The 12,546-nt window shown below is 45.8% G+C and overlaps 1 protein-coding gene, 1 non-coding gene and 1 pseudogene across 2 annotated transcripts; 1 reads left to right on the top strand and 2 right to left on the bottom strand.

Annotated features, from left to right (window-relative positions):
- Positions 1–807: 807 nt before the first annotated feature.
- pomp (proteasome maturation protein) lies at positions 808–7,880 on the bottom strand. The gene is made up of 6 exons (XM_023999488.2): positions 7,797–7,880; positions 6,846–6,946; positions 6,671–6,731; positions 6,413–6,514; positions 1,210–1,303; positions 808–1,037 (listed from the first exon to the last, which is right to left on the bottom strand). The coding sequence occupies exons 1-6, from the start codon at positions 7,797–7,799 to the stop codon at positions 970–972; spliced, it is 429 nt and encodes a 142-aa protein (XP_023855256.1). The 5' UTR covers positions 7,800–7,880; the 3' UTR covers positions 808–969.
- Positions 7,881–8,058: 178 nt separating this feature from the next.
- On the top strand, positions 8,059–8,130 carry trnac-gca (transfer RNA cysteine (anticodon GCA)). The gene has a single exon. It is a non-coding gene; the product is annotated as a tRNA-Cys (tRNA).
- Positions 8,131–10,807: 2,677 nt separating this feature from the next.
- On the bottom strand, positions 10,808–12,344 carry LOC139028733 (protein MFI-like; annotated as a pseudogene).
- Between the last annotated feature and the right edge of the window lie 202 nt (positions 12,345–12,546).

The following is a 12,546-nucleotide window of genomic DNA, read 5'->3' on the forward strand; positions in this document are numbered from 1 at the left end:
GTTTTCATCAAGGATCTCTGTACCATGCTCCATTCATCTTTCCCTCGATCCTGACAAGTCTTCCAGTCCCTGCCGCTGAAAAAATCCTCACAGCATGATGCTGCCACCACCATTCTTCACCGTAGGGATTATATTGGCCAGGTGATGAGCAGTGCCTGGTTTCCTCCAGACGTGACACTTAGCATTCAGGCCAAAGAGTTCAATTTCGGTTACATCACACCAGAGAATCTTGTTTCTCATGGTCTGAGTCCTTTAGGTGCCTTTTGGCAAACTCCAAGTGGGCTGTCATGTCTTTTACTGAGGTGTGGCTTCCGTCTGGCCACTCTACCATAAATGCCTGATTGATGGAGTGATGCAGAGATGGTTGTCCTTCTGGAAGGTTTTCCCATCTCCACAGAGGAACTCTGGAGCTCTGTCAGAGTGATCATCGGGTTCTTAGTCACCTCCCTGACCAAGGCTCTTCTCCCCCCGATTGCTCAGTTTGGCCAGCTCTAGGAAGAGACTTGGTGGTTCCAAACCTCTTCCATTTAAGGTTGATGGAGTCCACTGTGTTCTTGGGAACCTTCAATGCTGCTGACATGTTTTGGTACACTTCTCCAGATCTGTGCCTCGACACAATCCTGTCTCGTAGCTCTACGGACAATTCCTTCGACCTCAAGGCTTGGTTTATGCTCTGACATGCACTGTCAACTGTGGGACTTTATATAGACAGGTGTGTGCCTTTCCATAGTGTGCTTCGGTGTGTATTTCTAGAAATTAAGTACAACAAAAACATTACCACACACCAGTAATAAATCAACATCATGATTGAGTTACAGGATTTATTAGAAACAAAATAATCCAATGATACAAAAGTCTTGAGTGCGGTCTCACATGAGGAAGTAAGTGACCATCTCTAAAGCAGATGCATTGTCACACGGTAACTAGTTAACAGCGGGTAAACACAAACGTCCTGGGGCCGGACGGCTCTTACATCATGCCCAGCTTATACTCCACCATGATGTGGGGCTCACCCATCATCTCACTCTGGGTTGGATCTGCAAGGAGATGGACACAAAATGGTGGTGAACTTGCACCATTTTCACATCAGAAAACAACACGGCCGTGAGTTCTCATCAGCTTCACTTCAACTGTGTTCCCTGTTGGCTTTAGTTCCTGATCATTTTTCTGCCCTCCTCCTTTGTAGAAAACCTATTGTTAGTGTCTTACCGTTGAGGATGTCCTCAAAACTGATGCTCTCATCGTTCCCTTTGAGAGTGTCCAGAGCCAGGTGTGAGCTCTGCAGGAACGGCAGGCGCTGGATCTGAGATGGGGAGGAAAGAGGGAAGGTATACATTGGAAAGTTATTTATTGCAATTGCTCAGACACTGTTCCTTGTTTTCAATGAAGATCAGAGAATCCAAGATGGCGTAGCAGTCGGACGTGTGTTTGTCTTGTCTTGTCCCGTGTAAATAGTCTTCGTATTTTTCGTATACATTTCGTATATATTTTAATTTCACTTTCCATCTAGGAACTGAATATACATTCCTACATTCCGCCTCACCCAATGTGGTACGGACCTGCTATTTTTTATACTTTAGAACCGTAACCCCAATCAGAAGCTAGCCAGATAACTAGCTACTAGCTAGTAGTCAGTTAGCCACTGCTGCGGTCTTCACCCTTAACTCGGACACAGCCAGCTTCAATACCGGGCCAATACCTGCCAGTCTGCAAGCGCGATATCAACCCAGAGCATATAGGACTGCTTTTCTCTACCACATCACCGGATTCCTGACGCAAGCTCTGGACAATTACACCGTATCATCACAGCTAGCTAGCTGCAACCGAGTGGCTACTACTGGCTAACACCTCTGGCCCGAAGCAAGCACCAGTTAGCCTTGAGCCAGCCTCGAGCTAGGCCCATCTGCCGGCTAGCCGAAGAGGTCTACCAGCGAATTCTTGGGCTACAATACCTCTTTTGCCAATTGGACTGGACCTTTTTTTTGCCGACACAGAGCCCTGCCAATCCATCACAAACTGGTCTAAATCAGCTACAAGCTAATTTAGCCATTTTTTTTTTTTTTTGGCCGCTGCTAGTAGCTTTTACCTTCTGCACAGACACCAGCCCTGTTATTAGCCTGATATTACTCACCAATTTACCAGCATCGGACTGTCTCTCGACAACAACGCCGGATTCCTGCCGTAATCCCTGAGCCACTACTTCTGATCCTCACAGCTAGCTTGCAGCTAGCGCAGCTAGCGCCACTGCCACGAAGCTAGCACCAGTTAGCAAACACAATTCTACAATTCACAACCTCTCTTTCGCCATCCGGCTTGGATTCTCTGTCGACACGACCACATCTGAGCAGACCCCCTCCGTCTGAGCAGACCACCCCCCGGGCTACTAACTTTAAACGCCGCGTGCTAGCTTAGTGGAGGCCTCCCTGCTCCATCTACGGCTGCCCCCTGGACACTATGATCACTTGGCTACATAGCTGATGCATGCTTGACTGTCCATTAATTCACGGTACTCCATTCTGTTTATTTGTGTTTATCTGTCGGCTCTGTGCTTTAACTCGGATCTGTGTGTAGTTAATCTGACCCTCTCTGCCTAGTCGTCGCCATTTTTACCTCTTGTTGCTGTGTTAGACTAGCACCCTGTTATTGCTGCTTTTATCTTACCTGTTGTTTTAGCTAGCTCTCCCAATCAAGACCTGCAATCACTTTATGCCTTATTGTATGTCTCTCTCAAATATCAATATGCCTTGCATACAGTTGTTCAGGCTAGTTATCATTATCATTGTTTTGGTTTGCAATGGACCCTGTAGTTCCACTCTCCGTACCTCTGATACCTCCTTTGTCCCACCCCCCACACATGCGGTGACCTCACCCATTGAGACCAGCATGTCCAGAGATACAACCTCTCTTATCATCACCCAGTGCCTGGGCTTGCCTCCGCTGTACCCGCGCCCCACCATACCCCTGTCTGCACATTATGCCCAGAATCTATTCTACCACGCCCATAAATCTGCTCCTTTTATTCTTTTTCCCCAACGCTCTAGGCGACCAGTTTTGATAGCCTTTAGCCGCACCCTCATCCTACTACTCCTCTGTTCCTCGGGTGATGTGGAGGTAAACCCAGGCCCTGCATGTCCCCAGTCACCCTCATTTGTTGACTTCTGTATCGAAAAAGCCTTGGCCTCATGCATGTCAACATCAGAAGCCTCCTCCCTAAGTTTGCCTTACTCACCGCTTTAGCACACTCTGCCAACCCTGATGTCCTTGCCGTGTCGAATCCTGGCTTAGGAAGGCCACCAAAAATTCTGAGATTTCCATACCCAACTATAACACTTTCCGTCAAGATAGAACTGCCAAAGGGGGAGGAGTTGCAATCTACTGCAGAGATAGGCTGCAAAGTTCTGTCATACTTTCCAGGTCTATGCCCAAACAGTTCGAACTTCTAATTTTAAAAATTAATCTCTCCAAAAATAAGTCTCTCACTGTTGCCGCCTGCTACCGACCCCCCTCAGCTCCCAGCTGTGCCCTGGACACCATCTGTGAATTGATCGCTCCCCATCTAGCTTCAGAGTTTGTTCTGTTAGGTGACCTAAACTGGGATATGCTTAACACCCCGGCAGTCCTACAATCCAAGCTTGATGCCCTCAATCTCACACAAATCATCAAGGAACCCACCAGGTACAACCCTAAATCCGTAAACATGGGCACCCTAATAGACATTATCCTGACCAACCTGCCCTCCAAATACACCTCTGCGTTCTTCAATCAAGATCTCAGCGATCACTGCCTCATTGCCTGTATCCGCCACGGGTCCGCGGTCAAACGACCACCCCTCATCACTGTCAACGCTCCCTAAAACACTTCTGCGAGCAGGCCTTTCTAATCGACCTGGCCCGGGTACCCTGGAAGGATATTGACCTCATCCCGTCAGTTGAGGATGCCTGGTCATTCTTTAAATGTTACTTCCTCACCATATTAGACAAGCATGCTCCGTTCAAAAAATGCAGAACCAAGAACAGATATAGCCCTTGGTTCACTCCAGACCTGACTGCCTCGACCAGCACAAAAACATCCTGTGGCGAACTGCAATAGCATCGAAGAGCCCCCGATATTGCAACTGTTCAGGGAAGTCAGGAACCAATACACGCAGTCAGTCAGGAAAGCAAAGGCCAGCTTTTTCAAGCAGAAATCTGCATCCTGTAGCTCTAACTCCAAAAAGTTCTGGGAGACTGTAAAGTCCATGGAGAACAAGAGCACCTCCTCCCAGCTGCCCACTGCACTGAGGCTAGGTAACACGGTCACCACCGATAAATCCGTGATAAATCGAAGACTTCAACAAGCATTTCTCAATGGCTGGCCATGCCTTCCTCCTGGCGACTCCAACCTTGGCAACAGCCCCGCGCCCCCCCTGCTACTCGCCCAAGCCTCCCCAGCTTCTCCTTTACCCAAATCCAGATAGCAGATGTTCTGAAAGAGCTGGAAAACCTGGACCCAACAAATCAGCTGGGCTTGACAATCTGGACCCCTATTTCTGAAACTGTCCGCCGCATTGTCGCACCCCCTATTACCAGCCTGTTCAACCTCTCCTTCGTATCATCTGAGATCCCCAAGGATTGGAAAGCTGCCGCGGTCATCCCCCTCTTCAAAGGGGGAGACACCCTGGACCCAAACTGTTACAGACCTATATCCATCCTGCCCTGCCTATCTAAGGCTTCGAAAGCCAAGTCAACAAACAGATCACTGACCATCTCGAATCCCACCGTACCTTCTCGCTGTGCAATCCGGTTTCCGAGCCGGTCACGGGTGCACCTCAGCCACGCTCAAGGTACTAAACGATATCATAACCGCCATCGATAAAAGACATTACTGTGCAGCCGTCTTCATCGACCTGGCCAAGGCTTTCGACTCTGTCAATCACCATATTCTTATCGGCAGACTCAGTAGCCTCGGTTTTTCTAATGACTGCCTTGCCTGGTTCACCAAAACTTTCAGACAGAGTTCAGTGTGTCAAATCGGAGGGCATGTTGTCCGGTCCTCTGGCAGTCTCTATGGGGGTACCACAGGGTTCAATTCTCGGGCCGACTCTTTTCTCTGTATACATCAATGATGTTGCTCTTGCTGCGGGCATTCCCTGATCCACCTCTACGCAGACGACACCATTCTATATACTTCCGGCCCTTCCTTGGACACTGTGCTATCTAACCTCCAAACGAGCTTCAATGCCATACAACACTCCTTCCGTGGCCTCCAACTGCTCTTAAACGCTAGTAAACCAAATGCATGCTTTTAACCGTTCGCTGCCTGCACCCGCACGCCCGACTAGCATCACCACCCTGGACGTTCCGACCTAGAATATGTGGACATCTATAAGTACCTAGGTGTCTGGCTAGACTGCAAACTCTCCTTCCAGACTCATATCAAACATCTCCAATCCAAAATCAAATCAAGAATCGGCTTTCTATTCCGCAACAAAGCCTCCTTCACTCACGCCGCCAAACTTACCCTAGTAAAACTGACTATCCTACCGATCCTCGACTTCGGCGATGTCATCTACAAAATAGCTTCCAATACTCTACTCAGCAAACTGGATGCAGTTTATCACAGTGCCATTCGTTTTGTTACTAAAGCACCTTATACGACCCACCCACTGCGACCTGTATGCCCTAGTCGGCTGGCCCTCGCTACATGTTTCGTCGTCAGACCCACTGGCTCCAGGTCATCTACAAGGCTATGCTAGGTAAAGTGCGCCTTATCTCAGTTCACTGGTCACGATGGCTACACCCACCCACAGCACGCGCTCCAGCAGGTGTATCTCACTGATCATCCCTAAAGCCAAACCTCATTTGGACGCCTTTCCTTCCAGTTCTCTGCTGCCTGCGACTGGAACGAATTGCAAAAATCTCTGAAGTTGGAGACTTTTATCTCCCTCAACAACTTTAAAAATCTGCTATCCGAGCAGCTAACCGATCGCTGCAGCTGTACATAGTCCATCTGTAAACTACCCACCCAATTTACCTACCTCACCCCCCATACTGCTTTATTTATTTACTTTTCTGCTCTTTTGCACACCAGTATCTCTTTTTGCACATGATCATCTGATGATTTATCACTCCAGTGTTAATCTGCTAAATTGTAATTATTCGATTTATTGCCTACCTCATGCCTTTTGCACACATTGTATATAGATTCTCTTTTTTTTCTACCATGTTATTGACTTGTTTATTGTTTACTCCATGTGTAACTCTGTGTTGTCTGTTCACACTGCTATGCTTTATCTGTGGCCAGGTCGCAGTTGCAAATGAGAACTTGTTCTCAACTAGCCTACCTGGTTAAATAAAGGTGAAATAAAGGTGAAATAAAAAAATAAAAAAAATATAAAAAATATACTATTGTGTGTGAGATAGTTTGTGTATACCTGTCTGGCTGCCCTGTACTCCATCTGTAGTTTGAGGGGAGCGTGGAGGCCCTGGATGTTTCTGAGGGTAGAGAAGTTCATCTTGTCCTGGTTCAGCTGAAACTGCAGGGAGAGGAGAAAACACTCAATGCTGGAGCTAAAGTAGCAGAGGTGGTTAGGAGATAAATGCCTGAAGACTTGTATTAACTCCCAGAAAAGATGCATAGACTGTAGCTCCGTAAAACAGGACCTTGTGTGTCAAATGTGTTGGTCACTCACATTCTTTTCTGAAAGCTCCAACGCATGGCTGGGAAGCAGCTCATTTTTCACACTGCTAAATCTGAGAGAGAAACAGAGGGAGAGGTGAAAATGGCAGTTATATCAAAAACTGATAGTTTAGCTAGTTACATACTTTGAGTTAAATGAGTGTCCAACACAGAGACACTACTCTCACCCGCTCCTGAGTGTGTCCTGAACGCCATAAGCCCCAACCTGTGGACCCATGCCCGTCACCGGTACACTGTCCTTCAGCTGTGATCTGAGTCCACGGGTATTCTGGAGATGAACAACAGAACACAACTCGATTAGAATTATAACAGAGGCATAGTAACACTTTACTGCAACCCAAACAACCGAGTTAACGTCAGCGAATTGCTACATTGTTAGTTGTCACGAACCAAAAGAAAGGCCGGATGATAATTGGCGCGATGCTATGTAGCTAACGGTCTAAACTCACCAAAGGTGATTGTGATTTATTTTAGAATGCATTTTTTTTCATTAAAATGAACCAAACGAAGCTTGGCAGGCTGGTTGTCCGCTTTGATGCCTCACTCAATTAGAACGTCTGTGTTTTCGCTGGCGCTGTAGTAGTCACAAAATAATACACATTGTCATTATTCACTTTTTCCCCGAAATCATTTAAATTGGAAGAGGTAGTGAAGGCGTTACCATACATTCTAAATTAGACAAATTCATCAACTTATGGAAACACCATCGCTATCAGCAGAGAATATTGGAAATATGGCCTATCCTGTTAGCATACAGCCACTGCTCTGCCTGTCCCGTCCTTTCCACCCGTCTCGCTCTGCTTGTTTCGCCAGCTTCTGTTGAGGTTTTCGGCWTCTGATTAGTTTTTCGCGTAAGTTAGATACATTAACCAAACAGAGATATCTAGCTAACGTTGGCTCCCTCATCGCTGCTAGTTAGCGTTAGCTAGCTCCTCGCTCACTGGCACGAGTGACTACTCGAAATCAAAACGTCTCTACAAATACAGCTAGCAATAAAGGTCCAGAACCCCACGATTCATTGGTATTTCGTATAAACAATATAGTTAACTCGCACAAACATCAACTTTACACATTTACTGTATTAATTAAACAACAAATGTTGCTAATATGATAGCTACCATTGTCGCTCTGATGAGGCTGTTTTCACTTTCAGTACAAAACTTCCGGATAGGTTTGCGTTAGTTTTACGACACATCCGAATCAGATGAAAGAAATACAACTAGGCTAGTAGAAGGAAATAAAAAAGGAAAGTACGTTTGCTGTTGTTTAAACTATTGTTGTGTTGTTATTTACATGTATTCGTATATGGTCTATAATACTTTGTACACAGTTAGATAGATTTGTCTTTATATATGAATTCATTTTTAAACATTACAGCTCGGGGGTATAGCTCAGTGGTAGAGCATTTGACTGCAGATCAAGAGGTCCCCGGTTCAAATCCGGGTGCCCCCTCATTTTTGTGTGTCCTTCTTTCAGTGATACTTTGAACATGAATAGGTATAATATTTCGGCGCACATTGTGTCTGGTTTACCTACATCTGATGTCCTTAGACTTATTACAATTTGTTAAACGGTGGTGTAGAAAAAATATAGAATACACTCCCACACTTATGACTACAAATATATCAAATGTAGTATCAACATAAAGTGACATTCACCACTTTGCTTTATTTCTCTTCACATTTAATTGAATCTCACTGCATACGGTCATGGTTTAGTAGTCTCTGTTAGTCTGTATTGCAATTTTCTGGTCTGGTCAGTGATACATACAGTCAGCCAGCCAGCCATTCAGTCAGAGAGATTGGCCTGGAGCGTTCTGACTTGATGAGGCTGGAGGATACTGAGCTGACGGAACTGAGCTGCACTTCCTAACCTGCCAAATGTATGACCATATTAGAGACACATTTTCCCTCAGATTACACATATCCACAAAGAATTTGAAAACAAACCCAATTTTGATAAACTCCCATATCTACTGGGTGAAATACCACAGTATGCCATCACAGCAGCAAGATTTGTGATCTGTTGCCACAAGAAAATGGCAACCAATGAAGAACAAACACCATTGTAAATACAACCCATATTTATGTTAATTTATTTTCCCTTTTGTACTTTAACTATTTGCACATCGTTACAACACTGTATATAGACATAATATGACATTTGAAATGTCTTTATTCTTTTGGAACTTCTGTGAGTGTAATGTTGCTGTTAATTTTAATTGTTTATTTCACTTATGTTTATTATTAACATATGTTTCCCATGCCAATAAAGCCCTTAAAATCGAAATTGATAAAGAGAGAGAGAGTTGTAACTCCCTTTGACCACAGGGGGATGCTATAATCCCGTTGAAATTGTTGGTTTGGTTGTAATGTGCCATAACTCAAGGAATAAATAATTGTACCTTTGCAAGACTCAGAGGAATTACTGGTGCACACATTCCTCCAGTCATGAATATACCTGCAGAAATGTGAAAAAACATTGTTGCTTTGGGTACACTGCATCGCAGCTGTCTCAACGAATTGAGGCAACTCAATATTAGGAAGATGTTCATAATGTTTGGTATACTCAGTGTAGATTAGCAATAATGACGCTGTTTGAGGCATACAGATCAGCAAATATCATAGTGAGTGGTGCTATTGCAGGTAAGGATGCTCACACAGCTCAGCATTTAACACCATAGTACCCTCCAAACTCGTCATCAAGCTCGAGACCCTGGGTCTCGACCCCGCCCTGTGCAACTGGGTCCTGGACTTCCTGACGGGCCGCCCCCAGGTTGGTGAGGGTAGGTAACAACATCTCCACCCCGCTGATCCTCAACACTGGGGCCCCACAAGGGTGCGTTCTGAGCCCTCTCCTGTACTCCCTGTTCACCCACGACTGCGTGGCCATGCACGCCTCCACTCAATCATCAAGTTTGCGGATGACACTACAGTGGTAGGCTTGATCACAACAACACGAGACGGCCTACAGGGAGGAGGTGAGGGCCCTCGGAGTGTGGTGTCAGGAAAATAACCTCAACTCAACGTCAACAAAACAAAGGAGATGATTGTGGCTTCAGGAAACAGCAGAGGGAGCACCCCCCTATCCACATCGACGGGGTCCAGTAGTGGAGAAGGTGGAAAGTTTTAAGTTCCTCGGTGTACACCATCACGGACAAACTGAATTGGTCCACCCACACAGACAGCGTTGTGAAGAAGGCGCAGCAGCGCCTCTTCAACCTCAGGAGGCTGAAGAAATTCGGCTTGTCACCAAAAGCACTCACAAACTTCTACAGATGCACAATCGAGAGCATCCTGTCGGGCTGTATCACCGCCTGGTACGGCAACTGCTCCGCCCACAACCGTAAGGCTCTCCAGCGAGGTAGTGAGGTCTGCAGAACGCATCACCAGGGGCAAACTACCTGCCCTCCAGGACACCTACACCACCCGATGTCACAGGAAGGCCATAAAAGATCATCAGGACAACAACCACCCAAGCCACTGCCTGTTCACCCCGCTATCATCCAGAAGGCGAGGTCAGTACAGGTGCATCAAAGCAGGGACCGAGAGACTGAAAACAGCTTCTATCTCAAGGCCATCAGACTGTTAAACAGCCACCACTAACATTTAGCGGCCGCTGCCAACATACTGACTCAACTCTCAGCCACTTTAAAAATGGGAATTGATGGAAATTATGTAAAAATGTACCCACTAGCCACTTTAAGCAATGCCACTTAATACAATGTTTACATACCCTACATTACCCATTCATGTATATATACTGTACTATTCATTACTGCATCTTGCCATCTTTATGCAATACATGTACCACATAGCCACTTTAAACTATGCCACTTTATGTTTACATACCACAGTACTCATCTCATACGTATTTACCTGTACTCTATACCATCTACTGCATCTGCCATGCCGTTCGTCCCACTCATTCATATATCTTTATGTACATATTATCCTTTACACTTGTGTGTGTGTGTAAGGTAGTAGTGTGGCATTGTTAGGTTAGATTACTGTTGGTTATTACTGCATTGTCGGAACTAGAAGCACAAGCATTTCGCTACACTCGCATTAACATCTGCTAACCATGTGTATGTGACTAATAAAATTTGATTTGATTTGATTTGACTAACTCACATCTGCTTCAGCCACTTGATCTTCCTCCTCTTCACGTGCTGCTGATTGCAGTTTGGAATGGTGGAACTCAACCTTCCTGCCATTGGTCTCCAATGTGATGATGTCACCTAACAGAGCAACCTGAACCAATAGACTTCTCAAATTATAATCTTCTTTCACAGAGGGGCTGAGTACTGCACTAAAGCAATGATGACAACATAGTATCTCTTCGCGGTTCCAACCATATCATACCGAACCCATATACGATATAGTGTGATATCATGGGGTCTGAACTTCTGCCCCACCTTCACAGACATCAGTCTCCAGCCGTTGTTCTCTATGCGGCAGTACCAGCCAGCCTGTTCGACCTGCACCAGGGGCCTCTGGTTGTATTTTTGCCTGGGGACGGGCCTCCTGTCTGGGGGAGGGTGTGTATCCTTTGTGCTATTGGCACACATGTCCAGGATGGGTCGTGGGTGTAGATCTAAATAGTAGATCTTATAGTGGATGCTCGGGGGAAAGGTGGTCTATGTGGGGAAAGACAAACAAATCTCACATTAGCATGCACACATCTATTTGTATTGCATAAATCATCACAGATAGGTTTTTAAATAAATTCCGGCACAAGTATTGTGAGTGATAGGTATTTTTTCTGCATTTTTAGCACTGTCAAAATGAACACCCCTCCCAGTCTGAATCTGATGTGGACTCCTGCCGCAGCATCCAGAATATCTCTGCAATAACAACCATAGTACCATTCACAATGGTCAATGTATGTGTGTGTGTGTGTGTGTGTGTGTAGGGTGCTACCTCACTGGGATTGACTTTTTTGAGCAGGAGTCGAGGGTCTCCCTGGTTACGGAACCTCACAAGGTTCTTGAAGTACTAGAAAATGTGTGTATCCTACATATAGGAAATGGAGAGGTTACACAGTCTGTGTGTCAGTGTGTGTGTGTGCCTGTGTGTGTCGTATTGTGGTACTGTGGTATTGTGGTATTGTGGCACCACGTGTCTTCTCCAAGTACTCTGTATCATCCTGGCAACACTGTGGTAGACCCTCTGAGGCCGACGGTCCAGCTCCATCGTATCCTCCCCTGCAGGAGGGTCCTCCACTGGGGAGGAAGTTGGGGCACTGGGAGATCAGGGTGGAGCATAGGTTAGAGCAGTGGTTCCCAGTAAGGGGTACCAGGACCCAGTAGGGGGGWCTTGGCCTATCCACAGGGGGTACTTGAGAAGACTCAAGACTCCGGGCAGAGCAGAATTCAGTTGGTGGTACAGTAACCGATAAAGGTTGGGAACCACTGGGTTAGAGAGGAGGTCCATAAATAGTGGTCTGAGATCAGTGGTTAAAGTGGGGGGGTGCTGACTGGTACTAAGATCCTACACTTTTAATATTTGATTGGTGGCACCTCCTATACCTACTCTAGAATAGCTGATATATTGCATGGCAACTTGAGTGGTTAGGTGGTGGAGGCCTACACTGTATTAAATGTTAAGTTTGAGAATAACTTCTGCTAACCTTTCCATTACATACTTGATCCATTTCTTATCCATGCTTATGAACTGGAGCTATGGCTGTGACTGAAGTGGAACTGGGTAAATACCAAGAACATCAAAGGACTGTTGTTATGCACAGGTCACAATGGACAATATAAGCAGCAAAACAGGACAAACCCAGATACCCGCAGAAAATGCATTGGCAAATGACAGTGACACACGCTGTAACTGCGTTGGAAAACTTTCGCATCTGCTACCC

Source organism: Salvelinus sp. IW2-2015, linkage group LG14 (assembly GCF_002910315.2).
Source record: "Salvelinus sp. IW2-2015 linkage group LG14, ASM291031v2, whole genome shotgun sequence".
NCBI classification, from domain to species: Eukaryota; Metazoa; Chordata; class Actinopteri; order Salmoniformes; family Salmonidae; genus Salvelinus; species Salvelinus sp. IW2-2015.